The 20,128-nt window shown below is 43.9% G+C and overlaps 1 protein-coding gene across 2 annotated transcripts; it reads right to left on the bottom strand.

Moving 5' to 3' along the window:
• Positions 1-412: 412 nt before the first annotated feature.
• Positions 413-18,576, bottom strand: ENC1 (ectodermal-neural cortex 1). Of its 2 annotated transcripts, none has more exons than XM_071581099.1 (3): positions 18,266-18,576; positions 7,858-9,672; positions 413-4,446 (listed from the first exon to the last, which is right to left on the bottom strand). In XM_071581099.1, exon 2 carries the CDS (start codon positions 9,656-9,658, stop codon positions 7,889-7,891), a length of 1,770 nt encoding a protein of 589 aa, XP_071437200.1. In that variant the 5' UTR covers positions 9,659-9,672; positions 18,266-18,576; the 3' UTR covers positions 413-4,446; positions 7,858-7,888. The 2 variants fall into 2 exon arrangements, with proteins under 2 accessions (XP_071437200.1, XP_071437201.1); XM_071581100.1 differs by lacking the exon at positions 18,266-18,576 and adding an exon at positions 17,021-17,059.
• Positions 18,577-20,128: the final 1,552 nt, after the last annotated feature.

Here is a 20,128-nt window from a genome sequence, read left to right as displayed (position 1 = left end):
GGCCCTGGTGAAATGCAAATAAAAAAAAAAACAACCCAAGTTACTGTCTAGCAAAGAGTTTACAAGCACTGAAGCACTGAAACTGATTTAACCATTCCCTGTTCTGTGGGAAGGCTGATTTCTTCTGTAATAATTTCTTCAATAATATTTAAAGATTCATTAAGAGCCCCTCTCTCCCAGCCAAAACTGGTGGCAGACACCTCAAACATAGGTTAAACAAACAGTTCCAAGTCCTGACAGTGACTTAACTCTTTTGGGTAAATGTGGCCCCAACTCTTTTGGGTAAATAAACACCACAAAGAAACCTGTCATTTTCAGGGGATAGCAGCAGAAATTTTAATAGAATAGTTACAGGTTAGAAGATGTCAGAAAATTTAATTCTTACAGAAAGCAGTATTTCCTGCTACCACCTTACATCTCCCACTCTGTTAAACAGGAACTACAATGCCATTTCTGAGGCCAGGAAGCCAGCTACTCCATTGCACAAGTCATCATGTTGTACAAGCTGGTGACAGCAACTGAAGCATCAGCATCATCCTCGCTGCACTGTGGACACCCCCTTCTCCTTCACTTCCTCTTTCAGAGCTGTAGAGGCAAAGGGATGAGACAGTACACAGTGATACAACACAAGCAAGGAAGAAACACTTCCTTTGCCTCAAAGTGATGGATGTACACTTGAGGAAAATCCTCTTTTAGGCAGGGCAGCAGGTCAGTACTTAGTAGAACAGAGCAGAACTTAACCTCCAGCATGCCTGCATAAATGCCCCTGCATGATGTTATTTTATATCTGGACAGTGTTCAGTAACACTTTAAGGCTAGACAGGTGCTCAGCCAATATAGAAAACCAAAACCACCCTGCATACACTTAAAAATGTAGGATAAAAAGTTCAAAGAGCTTGGCTATATGTGTACATTATACAGAACAACTGGAATGTTTTACACACAGACAGCATTTTCTACCTTGAAAATAATCAGGAAGGATTTGAGGTGCCTAATTCCTCTTGCAAGTGGTATCAGGCACTAACTAAACTGTACTGCAGGCACCAACAAACTTGCATTTCCTGTTCGTAAACGTTTTGAGGCTCTCAGAGTTTTAACTGCTGAACTTTGTGATAGAGATCATAGTAACAAGCAGCAGAACAGAACAAAGGGAAGTGCAACTGAAGCAGAAGCTTAAACCAAAGCATTTAATTGCATGTTGTTGATGTGCTTTTTTTAAGAGGACATAAAAAGGACTTTATAAGGGATTCAAAGCATTGAGGGGTGAGGAAGGAGGGGAGAAAGAGACAACACTTGAAATAAACATTCCATGGAGAGGAAATCTCTAATAATTTATTGACCTTCAGTTTCACATTGTGAAAAAAGCTTGAGTTTTACAAAATCTTAAGATGCAGTAGCAAACAACATAGACAATTTTACTTCTTCCCTTGCACAGTTTTCTTTTAACACATGAACCACATCTTCAAGGGCCAGGAATGGGAACATTATTCTGTTCTAATCACTCTTATTCAGACAGGTGTCAGACATATAGAAAAGGGGCTGCACAATTATACCAGAAGAGGAAGGCTGTCCTTTGTTGCATGTTTCTACAGCAACCAGCCTGCAAAATGAGAGGAACCTTCCTGTCTCTCATCAGGGGTTTTGTGTGCACTCCCCAGTGAACTGCATTTGCTTCCAAGTGTGGGGTGTCTTGCAGGACTGGAATGGTCAAGTAGTTAGCCAGGATTCCCACATCAATTCAAAGAGCAAGAGTCTGGTGTATTCCCTGCAGAGCCAGAGGCCCACCCTGACTTCAGCTTCCTTCAGCCTACACGCAGGAATTAATTGAGGACTTGAAAGCAGACCACAGCTTTGGAAACAGCTGCAGAAAATTCATCACACTTTGGAAAGTTGATGACACTACAAAACAGATTTCATAAGCTAAATAGTGAGATGCAGGGCAGCTTTACCTCTGGACTCTAATCATCCTGATGGAGAACATGGGTCTCAAAGCTATATGCCCTTATTCAAAAAAGGGGGGCCTTGGGGACCCAGTTCTCTACTTCCTTGTACCTCATGCAGCTGCTAGCACCTGGGTAGAGGATAAGCAAAGCACAGGAAGTCTGATTTTATGGCTTCCTTTGCACTCCTGACAGTGACCCACAAGATGAAAGGCTGCAAAAAAAATCAAGGCTGTTTGCTTCAACATGGCAACTTGTGCAAGTACAGGGATATAGAAAGGAGACCTACTCTATCTAAGATGTCCAATTACTTAGAGGCCATCTAAGGGGGGACATGGGTGGAGAAGTTGTAGGTTTAAATACTTTTTTATCTATCATTTCAAGGACTCAGTCTAACCAGCAGAACTAGAATTTTATCACATCTAGCTGGACCTCACCTTTTTAAAAAACTGCTAATGCCTTCACTAACTAATGTTCTGTCAGTATTCACAGAACTCCAAATACTTTATTTCTGAAATGTAAGAGTCTACTCCAAACAGCAAATCAAATGTAAGGTAGCCCAGAAAAACTTCCAGTGATCAATGTAAACACTTTCAGATGACAAAGCTTTCACAAATACAGATACATCACCATCACAGAGAGAAAGACAATCATCAGCAATGTGACCTTCTGTTATGCATGCATGCATGCAGCTGTTTACTTATTCCACAGCACACACCAACCATGTCACTGAATGTGCCAGTTAAGTTGGGATTCAGGGACATTTAAGGAAAAAACACAATACAATACATGTTTCATGACAGGATCTGGCAAATAAAGTGCCTGTGAAACACAAGCTTCTGAAACTCCGAAGAGAAAGAGTAGCTTCATCTCTGTCCAAAGACCAGAATGATAAGAAACAAATACATTTAAAAATTAGAATTTGGTTTCTCAGGATTGCATCTGACAATTCTGAGCAACCAAATAACTAATGACACATCTGGATAAGGAAAATAAAAAGCAGCAGAGTTTGAGGGCGCTTTTTTTTTATTTTTTTTTTTTTAGGATTAAAAGGTTTGAAATTCCTTTTCTATCCCCATAAGAATTTTTCCAGAGCACTTGGGTCTTTGACATCTGGCCACTCAGATTATCATCTGAAATCCAGATGGATGAGGCAATCCAGTCAGTGCAAAATTGCTGCTCTTTCTTCTATTTTCTTTTTTTTTTTTTAAGACTTCATCACTAACCTATTTGAGGTTTTTTTGTTTTTATTCTTGAATCACCATTCTCCACTCCTTCAGGACAATGTGACTATGTTGTAGGTAACCCTCCTCCAACCCAATAAATAAATAAATAAGTTTGGACAATTACTTAATCTGGGCTTGGTATCCAGAAGCTCTTCCACAGTATTTGTGTTACAACTGGGAAGCTGCACAAAGACAGAGTTGCAAGAGACTTTGGCTGTTTCCAGATCAGAAATTGAAAGGCATGACCAACAAATGAAATGTTGCAAGGACACCATCTACAAGGCACAAGCAACCTGGGGAGCTGGAGGCCTGAGAAAAGTGACCTCCATGTCTTCTTCTCTTAGCACACATATAATTTAAGATTCTGTCTTGTAACCCTTCTATTTCTGACTGGGAAGCCACTCCTACCTCCCACATCCAACTGTTACCCAATAGTTTTCTTTCTTTGTGCAGCAGAGCAAGTCAGCAATCACAATATGTGCAAAACATACAATTCACACAAGCCCTTGCAACATAAAGACAATTGCAGGCATTGTTTCAGCATGCAAGCACTGAACAATAAATAACTATATCTACAACAAGTAACATATTAGGAACGGGACAGTTTGAACTACTCATAAATACAAGGAGGAACAGGAACAAGGAGCATTTGGGGGATATAATTTTTGTTCCCCGCTGTTGCAAAAGCATTTCACGTAGGATTGTTCCTTAAGAAGCAGAAGGTCACATACTGCACACAGGACAATGCAACACTGGGTCTAACAGATGCTGTAGGCACGGCCCACAGACAAGCATGCTCCAGTCAGCAGAGTTCAGCAGCAATACTGCTGTATCTTCATTCCAGCAGCATCTAGCTGTTTCAGACCTGGCCTGTTTCCCCTGTAGCTGGTGCTGGCACTTCAAACCACCGCAGAGAGGTGACGACCATTTGAAATTTCACATAAAAACAGTGGAGTCCATGGAAATCAAGTGCTGCATGGTGCACAGTTCAGAGAAGATATGTCTCTTTCATCTTTGAAGGACTCATTAATATTAGCATTAATCCACAATTGCTAACAAGGACCAGATCACAGGTTTGTCCATTCATATTTAAACCAGGAGTTGAAGCACCAAAGGCAGGTGGGTTTTTGTTTTCTTCCATTCCTTCATGTCTAGGTTGGATACTTTACACAGTGCAGAGGATTTTCTTCAGATGCAAGAGATGCTGAAAGGTTTTTCTTCATTAAAACCACTTCTTCAGAACTGAGGTTCCAACTCTCTTCTCCAAATAAAGAAGTAAACTAAAAGCATGGGAAGAAGAGGGGGAAAAGGAGAGAGAAATTACTTTAAGGGTTTTGTTGCAACAATGTACCATAAAGTTTTTTTAGATGTCAAAGAAAATCTAAAAGCTAGGCTTAGGATGCAATCCAGTTGATGTGCTTCCCTGCCAGCCCCAAACCTCAATGTTCCTTTATGATACCCAAATACTAGTAAACTAGTCAAGAACATAATTCTCGAGGGTCAGATTCGGACTTCATTTTTCTACTAGCCTTACTCTGCAAACCATCCTATTGACTCTAGAAAGACTGTTTCATTCTTTGGGTATAATTGCAGATCATTTGAAACCTAAATAAAACTGGCCCAATATAATTCAATGTGATAGGCTCTGCATCCTGCACACTTCAACATTTTTATGTTACCCCAAAATCTTAAAAGTTTGTGGATTTGTTTTAAGCAGATATAACCTTTTTAAGGTTCTCTTTCACAACAATCCACATGAACACCTAGTGCAAAAGTTTTTTCTGTCCCTGGGCCAAACAAACCTGGTTGGAGCAAAGCAGAAGGAAAGGTGACTCACTCCAATACCTCCATTCTCCTTAAATTCTGAATTGAATTTACTCACAATACAGAAAGGGCCATACAATTCCCATATTTAGAACGTATCTACTATTCATTAGAGAAGAATTTTGCCTCATTTCTTTTTACATAGCAATGTACCACATTAGTAACTCCATCCTAGTGTACTTCTTTAAATTGATTATTCAATGAGAAATTCAGCCTTTGGATGCTGAGATTGTGCTTTGCTTTTTCACTGTAAAGCTGTACCAAAATGCCAGCTTCCAAATCATCATCAGTACATCACAGTAATTTCTGACAGCACTGCTAGAATTTTAGGAGGCAAATGCTACTTCATTACAATGTAAATGAGCTCCAGTGCACTCACAGATCCTTTGAACACACCAGTCTCTCAGGCTGTGATGTCTAACAACAACAGAGCACACTCACAGGAAATAACACAGCCTACATAACAGCCCAGGAGCATCAAACATTTTTGCAAATGTGAGCTATTTTTTATGACTAAAAAGGATCACCACACTTGGTGTCGATTAGTCTTTTCTAGACATTCTTCAGCTTAGCATGCAACTCTTCCCACTGAAAAAGACTATCAACACTGAAGTCAAAACAGTGTTCTTTGTCATGGATGAACTTTAAAAAAATGATAATTCCAAAACATAGGGGAAAAAAACCTACACAAAACTCCCAAGTTTGAGGAACAAGACAAAGCAGACTAAAGTCTTCCTAGATGCTGTCAGATTGGGGCCACACAGCACCATGAAAACAGAGAGTAATCAGAAGTAATATCCTTTTTTTCTCTCCCACCCACTGACAAAGCAGCAGGAGTCAGCAGGAAAAAAAAACCTACTTGGTAGATGAGCACACAGCATTGGAGAGATTTCAGTCTATGGCTATATTCAGATGGTTATCTTGTGTGCTAGTTAAGCCAGTTATCTTGTGTGTTAGTGAAGCTAAAATAATGGTTCTTATTAAGGTATGGCAGAGTAAAGGAAAGGCTTTTTGCACCGTTATATCCTAAGAACTGTTTTTCAAAATAAAACACTCCCTCTCATGTACTATAAATTTCAGAACAATTAAGTCAGTCTCAGAAGAGTAAGTCAATATTTTTCTTGGCACAGACCTGAGTCCAGGCATTCAATACTGCTGCTCTGATAACACCGAGGGCTGCATAAAGTCAGTAATAATACAAATTAGCTGAAGACATCGAGCCATTGTTCCCAACTAGGCAGAAAGCTGCCACACAGAAATCAGGGCTCTCATTTGCTAGTGGGCAATTACTGCCAGCAACCAGGACCTGGTAAGTCTCAAGGCTTTGCCCTGCTTTCTCAAGAGAAGTCAAGGGAAAAACAAAGCAAGAACAGGGGAGGAGAGAAGTGTCTTCAAGACAAACATTGACTTGAGACAAAAGCAGCTGATGGCACAACATAGTCCAATTTCACACTAGATTTCCAAGCTGACCTACTGCTTTGCATGGACCCAACCTTGTATTCTTTATTCAGTCAAAACTCCTAGTCAACTGAATGACTATGAGATGAATCCTCAAAGCAATTTCATGAACACCCTACATTTCTTGGTATGTACTTCTATCTACACTGCTTTAAAAACTTTGGGGTTTTTTATATACTCTAAGAATCAGGCAAATGTCTACCGTTGGGAAAAAAAAAACCAAAACACAGATAAATTCAGTGATCTGTCCCAAGCAGAGAACCTAGAGAACTCTTTATACATAAGATCTTCTTCCTATTTTCTGGAGAACCTCTGTCAATCTGAACTTTTAGGTAAAACAGAGGCACATGCATAGCTTATTTAATTACTACAACTGTATTTATTTGCCTGATAACCTGCCTGCCTTCATTGGTACAATATAGAGTGTTCAAATCCAAAAAGAAATTAACATTTACAGGGCAATGCTTACTTAGGATCAAGCACATCACTATATTTGTTTGAGTGGTGGTAATTGATTTGTACTACAGCCTCAAGGGGAGAGTGGGGCATAAAAGAAACAACACTAATGGGAGTCTGCCAGACTCATTGTAAAATACACAGATTAATAGCAAAAATTTTCTGCCTTCCTCCTAAAAATAAGAAATGCACAATAACAAACCAAGCAAGACCAAATTCAGACTTACTCGTGAGAGAATACAATGCTGAAGTTGCATCTGGTAAAAACTTGGCCCATTATGTATAATTAAATTGTTTGGGAACAGTGTGCACTACAGACTGGTAATTATTTCAGCCGGTATTAATTATAAGTCTTCCTGACACTAGTATAGTTAAATATATATGACCATAGGTATTTTGAAAAATCTGTATTTTAAAGCATAACAATGGAACAAACACAACCTTAGTCAATGAAGATGCAACCATGCTGTCTAAGTGAGAGGAAAATTAGGCCTGAACTGCCTGTAAAACACTTCACACTTTCCCCAAAGGCTGTCTGCCTGGAAATTCAAGTGAATTCACTATCAGGCTTAAAATTGCCATTTACCCTACCTTTTTTGGGTACAGAGTGACCTAGTCCCTGTCATCAGGAACAAAGCACTGAACCTTCGATTAGCATGCATTCAGTCCAAAATATTATTTGCATTTTCCCACATAGCTCAGTCTTTTACACCTAAATCATGCACAAAAAGGCTTTGTAAAAAGAAGTGGGTGCAAGATATATGGCAAACTACTTCCAGCATCTAGCTTTGTCACAGACACGGTGCCTGGCTTGCAACAGCCTGTGACCGTACATGTCTCAGTTGCTCCAGCTGTAAAACTGGATTGAACATATCCACCTCTCCTCAGAACTGCTGCTGAAAAGCTTTGTGAAAAGCATTATTACTGTGAAATTCAAAGGTGCTACTTCTTACCTGATAACTTGTAATTGCAACATATATGCAATTAGGAGGGGAGGTGCTTCCACGTGCTGACAAATGCTGTGGGAATTAATGAATAGGGCACAGTTGTTATGCTGTTCCATACATCTAATGTCGGATCATAGCAGTCCAATGTTTTGCATCTCTGAATGCCAAAGTAGCCTCCAACCACATACAATTTGTTTCCAGATGCCACTGCATGGCAGCTCATTCGCTTAGCTGTCACATCTCCCACCTTAGTCCACTGGTATGCCTCACTGTTGAATTTGTAAGCAGAGCACGCAGAGAATTCAGTATCTCCACCCATAATAAAAATCTGGTTACCCAGAACAGCTGCAGCTGTGTAGCGCCAGGGCTGGGGACAGGTGGCTGGTACCGTCCACCTGTTTTCATATTGATCATAGCACTGAACTTTGGGCAGCTTGTCATGGCTAACACTGGTACCTCCAAAAGCAAACAGCTTCAGCTTTGCACTGACTACAGCTGCATTGCTAACTCCCTCTCGCAGTGGGGCAACCATGGTCCATTTGTTGGTGACAGGGTCATACTGTTCTACTTGTTTTAAGGATACTGAAGGGGAAGCTGGAAGGCAACCAGTTGCTGCGGTGTGTCCTCCTACTACATATAAACAGTGCTTAAGTTCAGCAGAGCCATGCCCAAACCTAGCTACCAGCATAGGAGCAGCCTTCGACCACTCTTCATGAAGGGTGTCATAAACCCACACATCTTTGGAGACTCCATTTTCTGATCCTCGTCCCCCAGTAATATACACTTTACAGCCTATGGCACAAGCACTGAACTCTTTCCGGGGACTTGGTATGTCAGCCTTTGGAATGATCTCCTTTGCCTTTTGATCCACTAGGTACAGCTTGTCACACATAAAGGTTTGGCCACCCAATAGAAAAAGTGAATGGCCAGTTTTACGGGGTCTGGCACACAAGCTAGTGACCACTCCATCATTCTGTAAGATCTTTAACTTGCATCTTATTGATTCTTCTACAATCTCCTTGCTTTTCCTCTGTTTGGTGATAAGTTCTTCCATGGCCACATTCTCCATAAGGTATATGGCCGGCAAGAGGGCCAGTCTGACCGTTTGCAACAGCTCTGGCAGGTAACAGTGACGCTTACTCAGGTCATAGTTGACCCAGTTGATCGCTGACTCATATACCAGCCTTTCATCTTCAGTTTCTAATTCTTCACTGGAAAGGAGCTGCACTACCATGTCTTTTGGCAGTTGGAGGAAATCTTCGCTTTTACTGATACTCTGGAAGTTGCTAAGGCACATCCTCCAAGAGAGCTCATAGAGCTTGGTACACTGGTGAGCATCTGACAGCAACAGCATCCCAAGACAGTTGGTGGGGTGAAGGTTTTTCTCCAGAAATTCTGCACAAGCATCCCGAATGTCCTGAAACTCTAGCATGTCACCAGCCTCCAGCAGTGACTCTGCATTCTCCTCATTAATGATAACCCTGGAGGAATATGCATAGTCCAGAAGAAGCTCCAAGACTTCTGGGTGAATCGAATTATGAAAGTTGACCTCACTGTCCTGGCTCTCTTTCAGTCCTCCGCTGAACATTGCTTCAAAATAGCGGCTACAAGCAGCTAGAACTGCTCTGTGACAGGGGAATGACCTGTTTCCAGCATGGAGAAGTACATCTGTAAAGAGACGCTGCTGGCGCAGAAGGTTCAGGTGAGTAAGGACACTGTCGGCATAGGATGACTTGTGAAACAAGTATATGTTTATGGAGCCAGTACTGGCCCTAGACTTGCGATTTTCATGCATGCTGACTGACATTTTCTTTTACACACCTATAAACAAAGAAAAAATTCACAACATAAATAAGAGTTAAATTCCTTATTACTTTTAGATAAAGTGTATCTATTATTCACTACAAGACAGGGAAGGAAAAGCCTTCATTTATAACTGAGTGGTCAGGGAATTACATCTACCTTTGGCATGTGTTTATTTTTTTGTAAGATGAGATTCATAAATGACATAGTCTAAATTTGTTGCCTAAGAGCAGGTTTATCTTGGGAAACCTGATCTCCAACTTTCATAGCAATACAGTAAGCAACTCAAGAGAAAGAAAAGGAACCAGAACTGATTTTCTCACCCTTTCCCAACCTAGACCAGCTGATTCATTACATACATACACATGCACATGCTTAAAACATTCTCTTGTACTGAATCATAGCAGGAAGAGCTACCAGAGAGAATACCTAAGGAATGTCAAAAGCTGCACAGGGAACAAAAACCTACTAATCCCATTAGGAAGTTTCCCTTTGGTATAATGATTCCACATGCACCAGCACAGAATGAAAAAAAAATAGATCAACCCAACTTCAAAACAAAAAATTAGTATCAATCAAATTTAGACTTGCATAACCATAAAAAAAACCACACGTAAATTTTACATATTCAGTCTTGAACTCTGCCAATGGCTGCCTCCTATAGTGATACAGCATATACATAGGCAGAGTCAGGAGAAAAACATGTTTTGGCTACCATCTGAAGTCAGTCGGAGAGTCAGATACTCAGAGCACAAGCCATTAGTTCATTCTGAGGTTTGGAGGAGGCATAAAACAGAAGACATATCCTATCCTACTGTATTTCTAACAAACACAACACTGTTCAGTTCCTCTTTAGAGGTGAATGTTACTATTACCTGACATGGTATGTAGGTCTATGTATGATTACAGCAGCAAGTTTCCAAATTTAACTAAGGATTAAGCCAAAACTGAGTATAAGGAAAGGGAGGAATACTGGTAGCCACGTACAGCTAAGGGCCAAAAAGCAACAGTGCAAATAATAGGAAATGAAGCAAGCTGTGAGTGCAACCACTACTGTAATAATCTCACTTCTCTCTCTTCAAACTGCAGATAAAGCTCAGAAAGAGACAAGAACCAGACTTGACTAATTACCATTATATTTGCAAGCCCAGAGTCCCTTTTACTGCACCTTCAAATAGAGAACTAGGCAAAAGTCTAGCTGGAAAGTTCACAGTGCCAAAGCCAGAGCGTGACCTGGGGCCACTTGTGAAGGTTGTTAAAGTGGATATACTTCACTCTAACATAGACATTTTTATATTCCTGAGCATCTTTAGGCAGTACAGAACTGCAGAATTCCATTCCCACATTTCATGCTTCAGGATGATATATGCTTTACGAGCATCAAAAAACCATTTTTAATACATATATTTTTGTAGGTCTTCTCCGGGGACACCCCCTTGTCGCAGGGGAGAAGCTTGCATGCCCTCATGAGGTTGAGAGCTATGCTGGAGGTAGTTTGTGCCGCCGGTAGGGTCTCCCATGCCAGACAGGTCTCAGCTGAAGGGTCAGACAAAGTGTGTCCACGGGCAGGATGGGCTCGCTAGCCGTCTGGCAACCATCCTAGGAGAAGGACAACTCCAACCCCAAACCCTGGCAGATGGAGCTCGTTTAGCTCTGTAAGGCTATCCATCTAAGAGAAGGATACTCTAACCAAACCTACGTCCTGAGGTATTCGCTGTCACTGTCCAAGCTCACTAGGCCGTGGCAGATGAACCTTAGGAGTAAAGGGTGGGGCCAGTTCTGCGCACGCTGTGCCTCACCTAAAAAATCCATTGCGCAGGCCTGAAGGGTTCACCCACATTGCAAAGCCTTGTAGCGACAGGTGAGGGTCGAAAACGGCAGGTGATAGGAAGCAGCTGGAAGCCGCAGACCCAACCCTGCATGCAGGCGGTTCAGGATATGGGTCATTAGAGACTTGACCCCAGAGATGACAGTCTCTTGTGGCAGCATCCTGAATGACCAAGCAGCCTTTTCTAGGGACAGCACTGCTTGCTCCACACGGAGAGGGGCCTAGCAAAGGTGGCCTAAACAAAGCTCATCTCCACACCCGGTTGGATAACCGCGGCCAACCGGCATCTTCCATGCGGTCAAACAAAAACAAAGAGATTTCAAAGGCATACACCTGCCTGCAAAGGTGTGCTCAAACCAACACTCGCATGTTGGAACATCACAACCATGCTTGATACTGGGGATAGTGGACGTCCTGAGCGTCATTCTGCTCTAATTGCCCATGAACTGTCACGGTTCAACATTGACATTGCTGCTTTCAGTGAAGTTTGTCTTCATGAGGAAGGCAGCCTTAAAGAACATGGTGCTGGCTACACACTCTACTGGTCAGGCAAACCCAAAACCGAAAGACACCTTTCAGGAGTTGGCTTCATGATTAAAAATCCCATTGCCTCCAAACTTGAAAATCTGCCGACAGGTCATTCCGATCGCATTATGTCCTTATGCCTCCGTCTACACAACAAGCAACAAGCTGACCCAGTGGAAAAAGACAAATTCTACACCGACCTGCACTGCCTCACCCAAAATGTTTCTGCAGATGATAAGATCATAATCCTTGGTGACTTCAACACCAGAGTAGGTAAGAATTCTGAAGCCTGGAAAGGAGTCCTGGGCAAGCATGGCGTTGGAAACTGCAACGACAACGGACGCCTCCTGCTAGAGTTTTGCGCAGAACGGCAGCTCACCATCACCAACACTATCTTTTAACAGAAAGACAGCCTGAAGACAACCTGGATGCATCCTCGATCCAAGCACTGGCACCTCATTGACTATATCTTAGTACAACAGAGAAATGTCAGTGATGTCCGTCATACTCGAGTGATGCCGAGTGCAGAATGTCAAACAGACAAACCGCCTTGTGCGTTGCAAACTTAACCTCCACTTCAAGCCCAAACCTAAGAGAGGCGGCATTCCAAGGAGGAGGCTCCAAGTCAGCAATCTTCAAACAGCCACAGTGAGAGACAGCTTTCAGGGAAACCTTCAAACTAGACTTAAAGATAATCCCATAGATCCCTCTCCTGAAGCACTTTGGCAACATATTAAAAGTTGCATCCTGCAGTGCTCTGAAGAGTCCCTAGGGTTCTCCTCCAAGAAAAACAAAGACTGGTTTGATGAGAACAATCAAGAGATCCAGAAATTGCTGAAGAAGAAGAGAACTGCTCACCAAGCACACCTTGCTCAGCCATCTTGCCATATAAAAAAAGCCACCTTTCGTCTTGCATGCAGCAAGCTCCAACAGAAACTTTGAGACATCCAGAACAAATGGTGGCTCGACCTAGCAGAAAAGACACAACTATGCGTAGATTTGGGTGACCAAAGAGGATTCTATGAGGCCCTGAAAGCAGTGTACGGACCCACACACCAGGTTCAAAGCTCCCTACTCAGTGCAGATGGTCAACTGCTTCTAACAGATAAAACCTCCATCGTGAACTGGTGGTCTGAGCACTTTCAGACTCTCTTCAGTGCCAACCGTGTAGTTCAAGGCTCACCAATTCAGCACATTACACAACAACCGGTGAAACATGAATTGGATGCAGCCCCTACTATGGGAGAGACACTCAAGGCCATAAAACAGGTGAAACCTGGCAAGGCAGCTGAGGTTGATGGAATTCCACCTCAAATCTGGAAGCATGGAGGTCAAGCACTCCATGCCAAATTCCACGAGCTTGTGCGTTGCTGGGAACAAGGGGAACTACCACCAGATCTCCGTGATGCAGTCATTATCACCCTGTACAAGAAGAAAGGAGAAAAATCAGACTGCTCAAATTACCGAGGTATTACTTTGCTCTCCATTGCTGGTAAAATCCTTGCAAGAATACTTCTGAACAGACTAGTACCCACTATTGCAGAAGATCTTCTACCTGAAAGTCAGTGTGATTTCAGAGCCAATAGGAGTACCACAGACATGGTGTTTGTTCTCAGACAACTGCAAGAGAAGTGTAGGGAACAGAACAAAGGTCTCTATGTAACCTTCGTTGACCTCACCAAAGCTTCCAACACTGTGAGCAGAAAAGGCATGTGGCAGATCTTGGAACGTTTAGGATGTTCCCCCAAATTCCTCAAAATGATCATCCTGCTACATGAGGATCAGCGTGGACAAGTCAGATATGGCGATGCACTCTCTGAGCCCTTTCCAATAACCAATGGTGTGAAACAAGGTTGTGTTCTTGCACCAACTCTAGTCACAATCTTCTTAAGCATGATGCTCCAAAGAGCCACAGCAGACCTCGATGAAGAAAACAGCATCTACATCCAATATCCTACCAATGGAAGCCTCTTCAACCTAAGGCGACTGAAGGCCCACACCAAGACCCTGAATCACCTTGTCCGTGAGCTGCTTTTTGCTGATGATGCCGCCCTCATTGCTCACACAGAAGCAGCTCTGCAGCGCTTAACATCCTGCTTTGCAGAGGCTGCTGAGCTTTTTGGGCTGGAAGTCAGCCTGAAGAAGACAGAAGTTCTCTACCAACCTGCACCTCAGGAAGTCTTCCATCATCCCCACATCACCATAGGCAATTCAGAGCTTAAGTCAGTTCAGCAGTTCACCTATCTGGGAAGCATCATTTCCTCAGATGGTAAGATCGACAAAGAGACAGACAACAGGCTAGCAAAGGCATACAGAGCCTTCGGAAAACTCCGTAAAAGAGTCTGGTCCAATAAACACCTGAAGAAAAGTACAAAGATCAGTTTCTACAGAGCCATTGTACTGTCTACTCTTTTATATGGGTCTGAATCATGGGTCATCTACCGCCACCACCTGTGGCTTCTCAAACGCTTCCATCAGCACTGCCTCCATTCAATCCTAAACATCCACTCGTCTGATTATGTGACCAATGTGTCTGTTCTTGAACAGGCAGGGGTCAGCAGTATCGAGGCCATGCTGATGAGAACGCAGCTGCGCTGGGCAGGGCACGTCTCCAGGATGGAGGATCACCGCCTCCCAAAGATTGTGCTCTATGGTGAACTCGCCACCGGCTGCCGCAAGAGAGGAGCCCCAAAGAAGAGATACAAGGACTCCCTGAAACAACACCTCAGCCTTGACCATATTGACTGCCATCAATGGTCCACTCTGGCCTCCAATCGGGATTCATGGAGACACACCATTCACGACGCTGCTGCTTCCTTTGAGAATGCACGGAGAGCCAGTCTTGAGGAGAAAAGACGACGCAGAAAGAACCGTTCCTTGCCAAGGTCACCTAGGGAGACGTTCCGCTGTGCCTCTTGTGACTGGACCTGCCTATCCCGTATCGGCCTTTTTAGCCACCAGCACATTTGCAGCAAGCGTGGGTAGTGCCCTTCTCAAATCTTCGTTCACGAAGCCTAGCCATGATGATTTTTGTAGGTTCATGTGACCAGAAACATCAACAAAATCAAACCCACATGTGATTAATTTGGGTAGTAGACTCCATTTCAGAACAAGCAATCTGTGTACATGGAACACAGAGATGTACAACACCTGCAGATGAACTGCAGCATAACCAGTACCATAATTGCTAATATAGAGAATAACTGATTTGTCATGTTGAACAGTAAGTTTGTGATACACCTTTCCTTTCAGTTACAGCAAAAAAAAAAAGCTCCTAGACCCAAGAGAAATTAAGGAATAAAGACATGCCTTACTGTAAAACTAACATAGTCCATTATCTTTAATCTTAAGCACAACTTGCCTGATAAAACTTAACTGACATTGAAAAAAACAAGCAAGACAGCCCAAGAGAGTGTTCAATACCAAATCCTCCAAGACAAAGAGAAATCCTACACATCAGAGCCACAAGGCAGAGAGTATCTGTCTCACTCTACCATGAAAAATTTAAAAAGGTATTTTACCAATGTTCCCTAGACCAACCTATTAAATGCACTACCACTAAGCACAAAACAACTTTAGGAAGCTGGTATGTCTTCAAAACACAAACTCTTTTACTAGGAACATTAAATTACCTTTAATGCAATTGTATTATCTGGCAAAAATCCCCAAAACACTTAGATAGCATTCAAGGATCCTGAGTACTAATCTCAGACTAATACTACCCACATAATCTAGAGCCAAAAATATGGCACTGACTATATAAACAGGTTGAAATCTGCTGAAACTGAAGGATTGCAGAAAGGGTCATGGCCTGAAATATTAGTGTACAAACAGCCTGAAGACACAGACAGGAAAGTGAACCCTTTACTGTCAATTTTTTTAAACTTTTCCAAGCACTTCATTATTTCACATGCTACTATAATGCATGCAAAGCATTCACTGGATCTCTCTGCGTTGGTTTTCCTCACACTGGGGACCTGCTCCTGCAAGGTTTCCTCACCAGGGTGCAGGATGGGAGTTAAATGCCCCACTGATCACAGACAACAGAATAACCAGGATCTGAAGATGCTCATTGCCCCCCACCCTCCATTCCAATTAAGTGAATGTGTAGACACCACAGTCTAAGCATGTCGGGATCTCTCTGAAAACACAGGTCCTCGCTTTCCCTCACACATTTGGGGAATTCGGAATATACTGAAACCTCTTTTTCATCATGCGCACGGGATTCAGAAATAGGACAGGTAAAGTTCACATCAGAGGCTGCAAATGCAGGCATTCAGATCTTTCACCAGGCTGTGTATTCCCATAAGCACCACTTGTTCAACACCATTCAGAATGAGCCCACAACCACAACAAAACAGAGGCAAACATAAAAAAACACCCTGCAGTTATATATACATTGGAAGCTACTGAACTACAGACCATATGCAGAAGCGAGAAACAGATCACTGTGCATTAGCCAAGCCCACCCACAGCCACATAAACAAATACTGCTGTTAAAAAAAATTAAAATACATATAGGAACCACTCTCTACCAGCTAGTGAATAAGGCACTCAGCCTTATTCCACCCCACTAAAATAGAAGACTTGAGTCTCTCAGTGAGCAGCACTTGCAGATTTCATATATGCTGGTTTTGAACTCTTCCTATAAAACTGCGTTTATTATCATAATGTCATCTATTGAGAAGAATTCAAAGTATGCCAACTCACATTTAAGATAAGCTAACATATTTCCCCAGACAGAACAAAGATACATATCTATACATATCTTTTTCCTCTCCTGTGCTGCGAAGATGAGTTCACACACGGATTACTTGAACAAACACCCTTACAAGGGATTATCATAATTTACTAACAGGCAGTGTTTTCTGTAAATGTTCTTTTGCTGTTTCTGGCAATTAGCTCAGTCCAGAATCTTAGAAGAATATTAAAACATATAAATGATGTCTCCAATTTCTCTGTTAGGTGATGGAAATTACTCAAGCCTCAAATACTTCAGCAGAGGTAACTTACATTAATGTGCAAATGTTCATCTTGGATGAATCAAATCCCTTCAGGTATTTTTTCCTCAGAAATAATAATATTTGTATGTAAAAGACAAGAAGTGGTCAGCAAATTACAGATATAGATTTTATCTAGGAACAGAGGTTGAACCAAGACTTTGATTTATAATTACACTTCAACAGTCTACTTGTCACAGCAGCCTAGCAGTAAACACTACTTTAAGACTAAACAAGCTCCTTGTCCTACTTAACAGCTCTGCAACATGCAGGTCTCAGCCTAAATCCAATGAAAAATGAAGTATCTTCAACTTATTGACACATCGCTGATGCAGGCTCATTTTAATATGACTCTACAATTACAAGGTGATGGTTTGTTTTTCTTTAGAATCAGTGAAACCGCTGAAAGAGAGGAAATTGCTAATCATCCCATTGATGTAACTAACACCGCTTTCAGTTGCTAAATCTGCTCCGATGCTATCAGTTTCACAGAGCCAAACCGTGACCCTACCCAGTCTTCAAACGCAGTGGTTTCCTAGAACCTGCAGCTAGATAGAAAGCAAACACGCTGCTCCTGCTAGGAATGCACTACATTCACCACACGCAGACAAAGAAACGCAACTCTAAAGTCCCCCCAGTTCGCTCCATAAGAACGCCCAAATCACTCTGTCCCTGAAAAGAAACTTGCAGGGTTTCTTCCCAGGCAGATGGAAAAAAAAATAGAGCGAAAAGATAAAATTCATTTAGTTTCCTCCATAGAGCAATAACCACGTGCAAAAGTTTCTGTGCCACAGCAGGGACAGCAGCGCCGCAGTCCGCTCAGGGAGCAGTGAGGCGCTCTCTCATTCCCTTGCCCTGCCCCACGCCCGCGGATGGATGCTCCGGACCTCCCGGGACCCCAAGCAGGAAGCTGGAGCCCACCGGGGACGCTAGCAGCCTTCTTAACAGCACCCGTCACTTCCCGAGGGCAGCCGCCTACCGGAGACAGCAACTACGGCAGATGTCCCCTCTCCGGCCGCCCAGTGTCCCACTGCCTGCGGAAGGGGCGATGGTGTCTGGCGTTCCGGTCGGGGTCGAGGAGGGCCGGGCTCCGACTGTGCCGGAGGCCGTCAGGGCAGCCCGGCCCCGGCCCGAGCAGCACCGCAGGCAGGGCAGAGGCAGCGCCTGCCCCAAGCACGCCGCGGCTCTGCCCCCTCGCGATGCCCAACTCGCTTCCCTCCGCGGCCCGCGCTGTCTCGGCCCGGCGGCCACCACTTACTGCGGCAGCTCCCGGGAGAGCGCGGAGGTCCGTGGGCTGCGCAGCGCCGCGCATGGGAGGGCAGCGTGGCCGTGCCGGCTCGGCGGTGCCGCGGAGGGCAGGCGGCGGCGCCGGGAGCCGCGGAGCGCCGGGCGGAGCTGGTGCCGCTGGCGGGAGGCGGCCGCGAAAGGAGGGCGGGAGGCAGGGTAGAGGGATGGGAGGAAGGGAAAAGAGGGCTCCTGCTACTGCTGGTACAGCTGGCCGCAGCTCTGCCCCAGCGGCGGAGCGAAGAAGCAGTATATGGGCTGGGGGCGGGGGGAGCATTTATGCAAAGTGTGTGAGTGACAAGCGGGGGCAGGACGGCAGGACCAGGGCTCGCTGGAGGTGTCCCAGGCGGTACCAAGGAAGGTGCAGCTGTGGAGGGGCTGCTGCCGGCCGGCCGGCCCTGCTTGCGCGGTGCCTGTCCCGGCCGGAGCGGCGAGCGGGCTATCCGGGACCGGCCGGACCAACCGGGCGCGGTACGAGCTCCGCGCTTCCGGGGCCTGCACCCCGGCATTCCGCGGGGCGACCAGCGGAGCAGCGCTCGGGCGGAACAGTGGGGTGTGACCCCTTTGCAGTCACCCTAAGAGCTGCGCGGGGTGCGGAGACCCGCGCGGACGGGCGGGGTCCGAGGCCTGTGGGCCCCAGGGCAGCGCCGCTCTGGCCCCTCATGGCGTGTCCCACCGCATGGCGAAGGCCGAGCAAAGCAGGCTCTGGGAAACCCATGCCCAGCGTGCTGGCGAGGAGTCCCCGCTGCCGGGCTGTGCCGTCGCTGCGCGCCCCCGGCACCGAGCCACCGCCTCGCTGCTGCCCACCGGGGAGCTACGGCACCACAAAGCCAGGTCTGGCTTTAATTATTTCCCAGTTAACAAAGTATGTGAAAAACGCGCTCGTGGAAGAGGCAGACTTCAACAATAAACAGTTTCTAGACATAACAACAATGTTTACATAATAGTATTGTTCGGCTCTGTACAAAAAAAAAACACAAGTAACCATACTAAACATTGCACATACTGCTAGTTTACTATTTGCTAATACCACTTACAGCAAAGGCATTAGTTCAAAGAGGCTTTAAGGAAGATAAGAACAATTACTCCCACCAGCAGGAAATTCCTCGTTGAATATAATAGTTTAAAGAAATAGTTTGGAGAATTTCTTTTGTCCTCATAATGAGATGACACCCAAACTACTCCTGTTAAAAAAAAAAGGGAAAAAAAAAGAAAAGAAAAAAAGAAAAGAAAAGAAAAGAAAAGAAAAGAAAAGAAAAGAAAAGAAAAGAAAAAAGGAAGCCCTGCAAGCAATGTGCTAACATGCAGGGGGTTATTTATATTCCTTTTGCTGCACTCCAGAGTCTGCAGATAAGCACACACTTGGTGTACAGCAGGACACATCTGTAATTCTAGACAGCCTTATGGGCATATGCAAGCCTGGTAAGCATGGCTGAACAGGGAGCAGATAAAACAATAATTTGTTTCACAGGTTATTTCTTTTTACAATATTGTTTTATTATGACATCAGGTATTGCAGATTGCATGGTTTAAAAATGCTGCACATCTGTATGTAACAAAATATGTTTCTAGTTGTTAGGTGTGAGAAACTATTGTAAATTGTAAACAACCTTGCACAAGGGGTATCACAGACACCAGTGCTCACTTGAGTCATGTTCGCCAGAGCATTTTGGATTAGATTGCGAATGTTCAACCTTTGTTGCACATTCTTTTGTCCATGTTATGAGTCCAGGTTTTTTCTGTTGTTATGACATAGCCATAAAATGCCTTCATCCTATTTTCCTGTATTTTCCTCCAACTAAACTTGCAGAGATTCCACATAAATCTTGTCCATTGT

The sequence above is a fragment of the Pithys albifrons genome, chromosome Z (assembly GCF_047495875.1).
Source record: "Pithys albifrons albifrons isolate INPA30051 chromosome Z, PitAlb_v1, whole genome shotgun sequence".
In the NCBI taxonomy this organism is placed as follows: Eukaryota; Metazoa; Chordata; class Aves; order Passeriformes; family Thamnophilidae; genus Pithys; species Pithys albifrons.
This window is presented reverse-complemented; position numbering and strand designations above follow the sequence as displayed.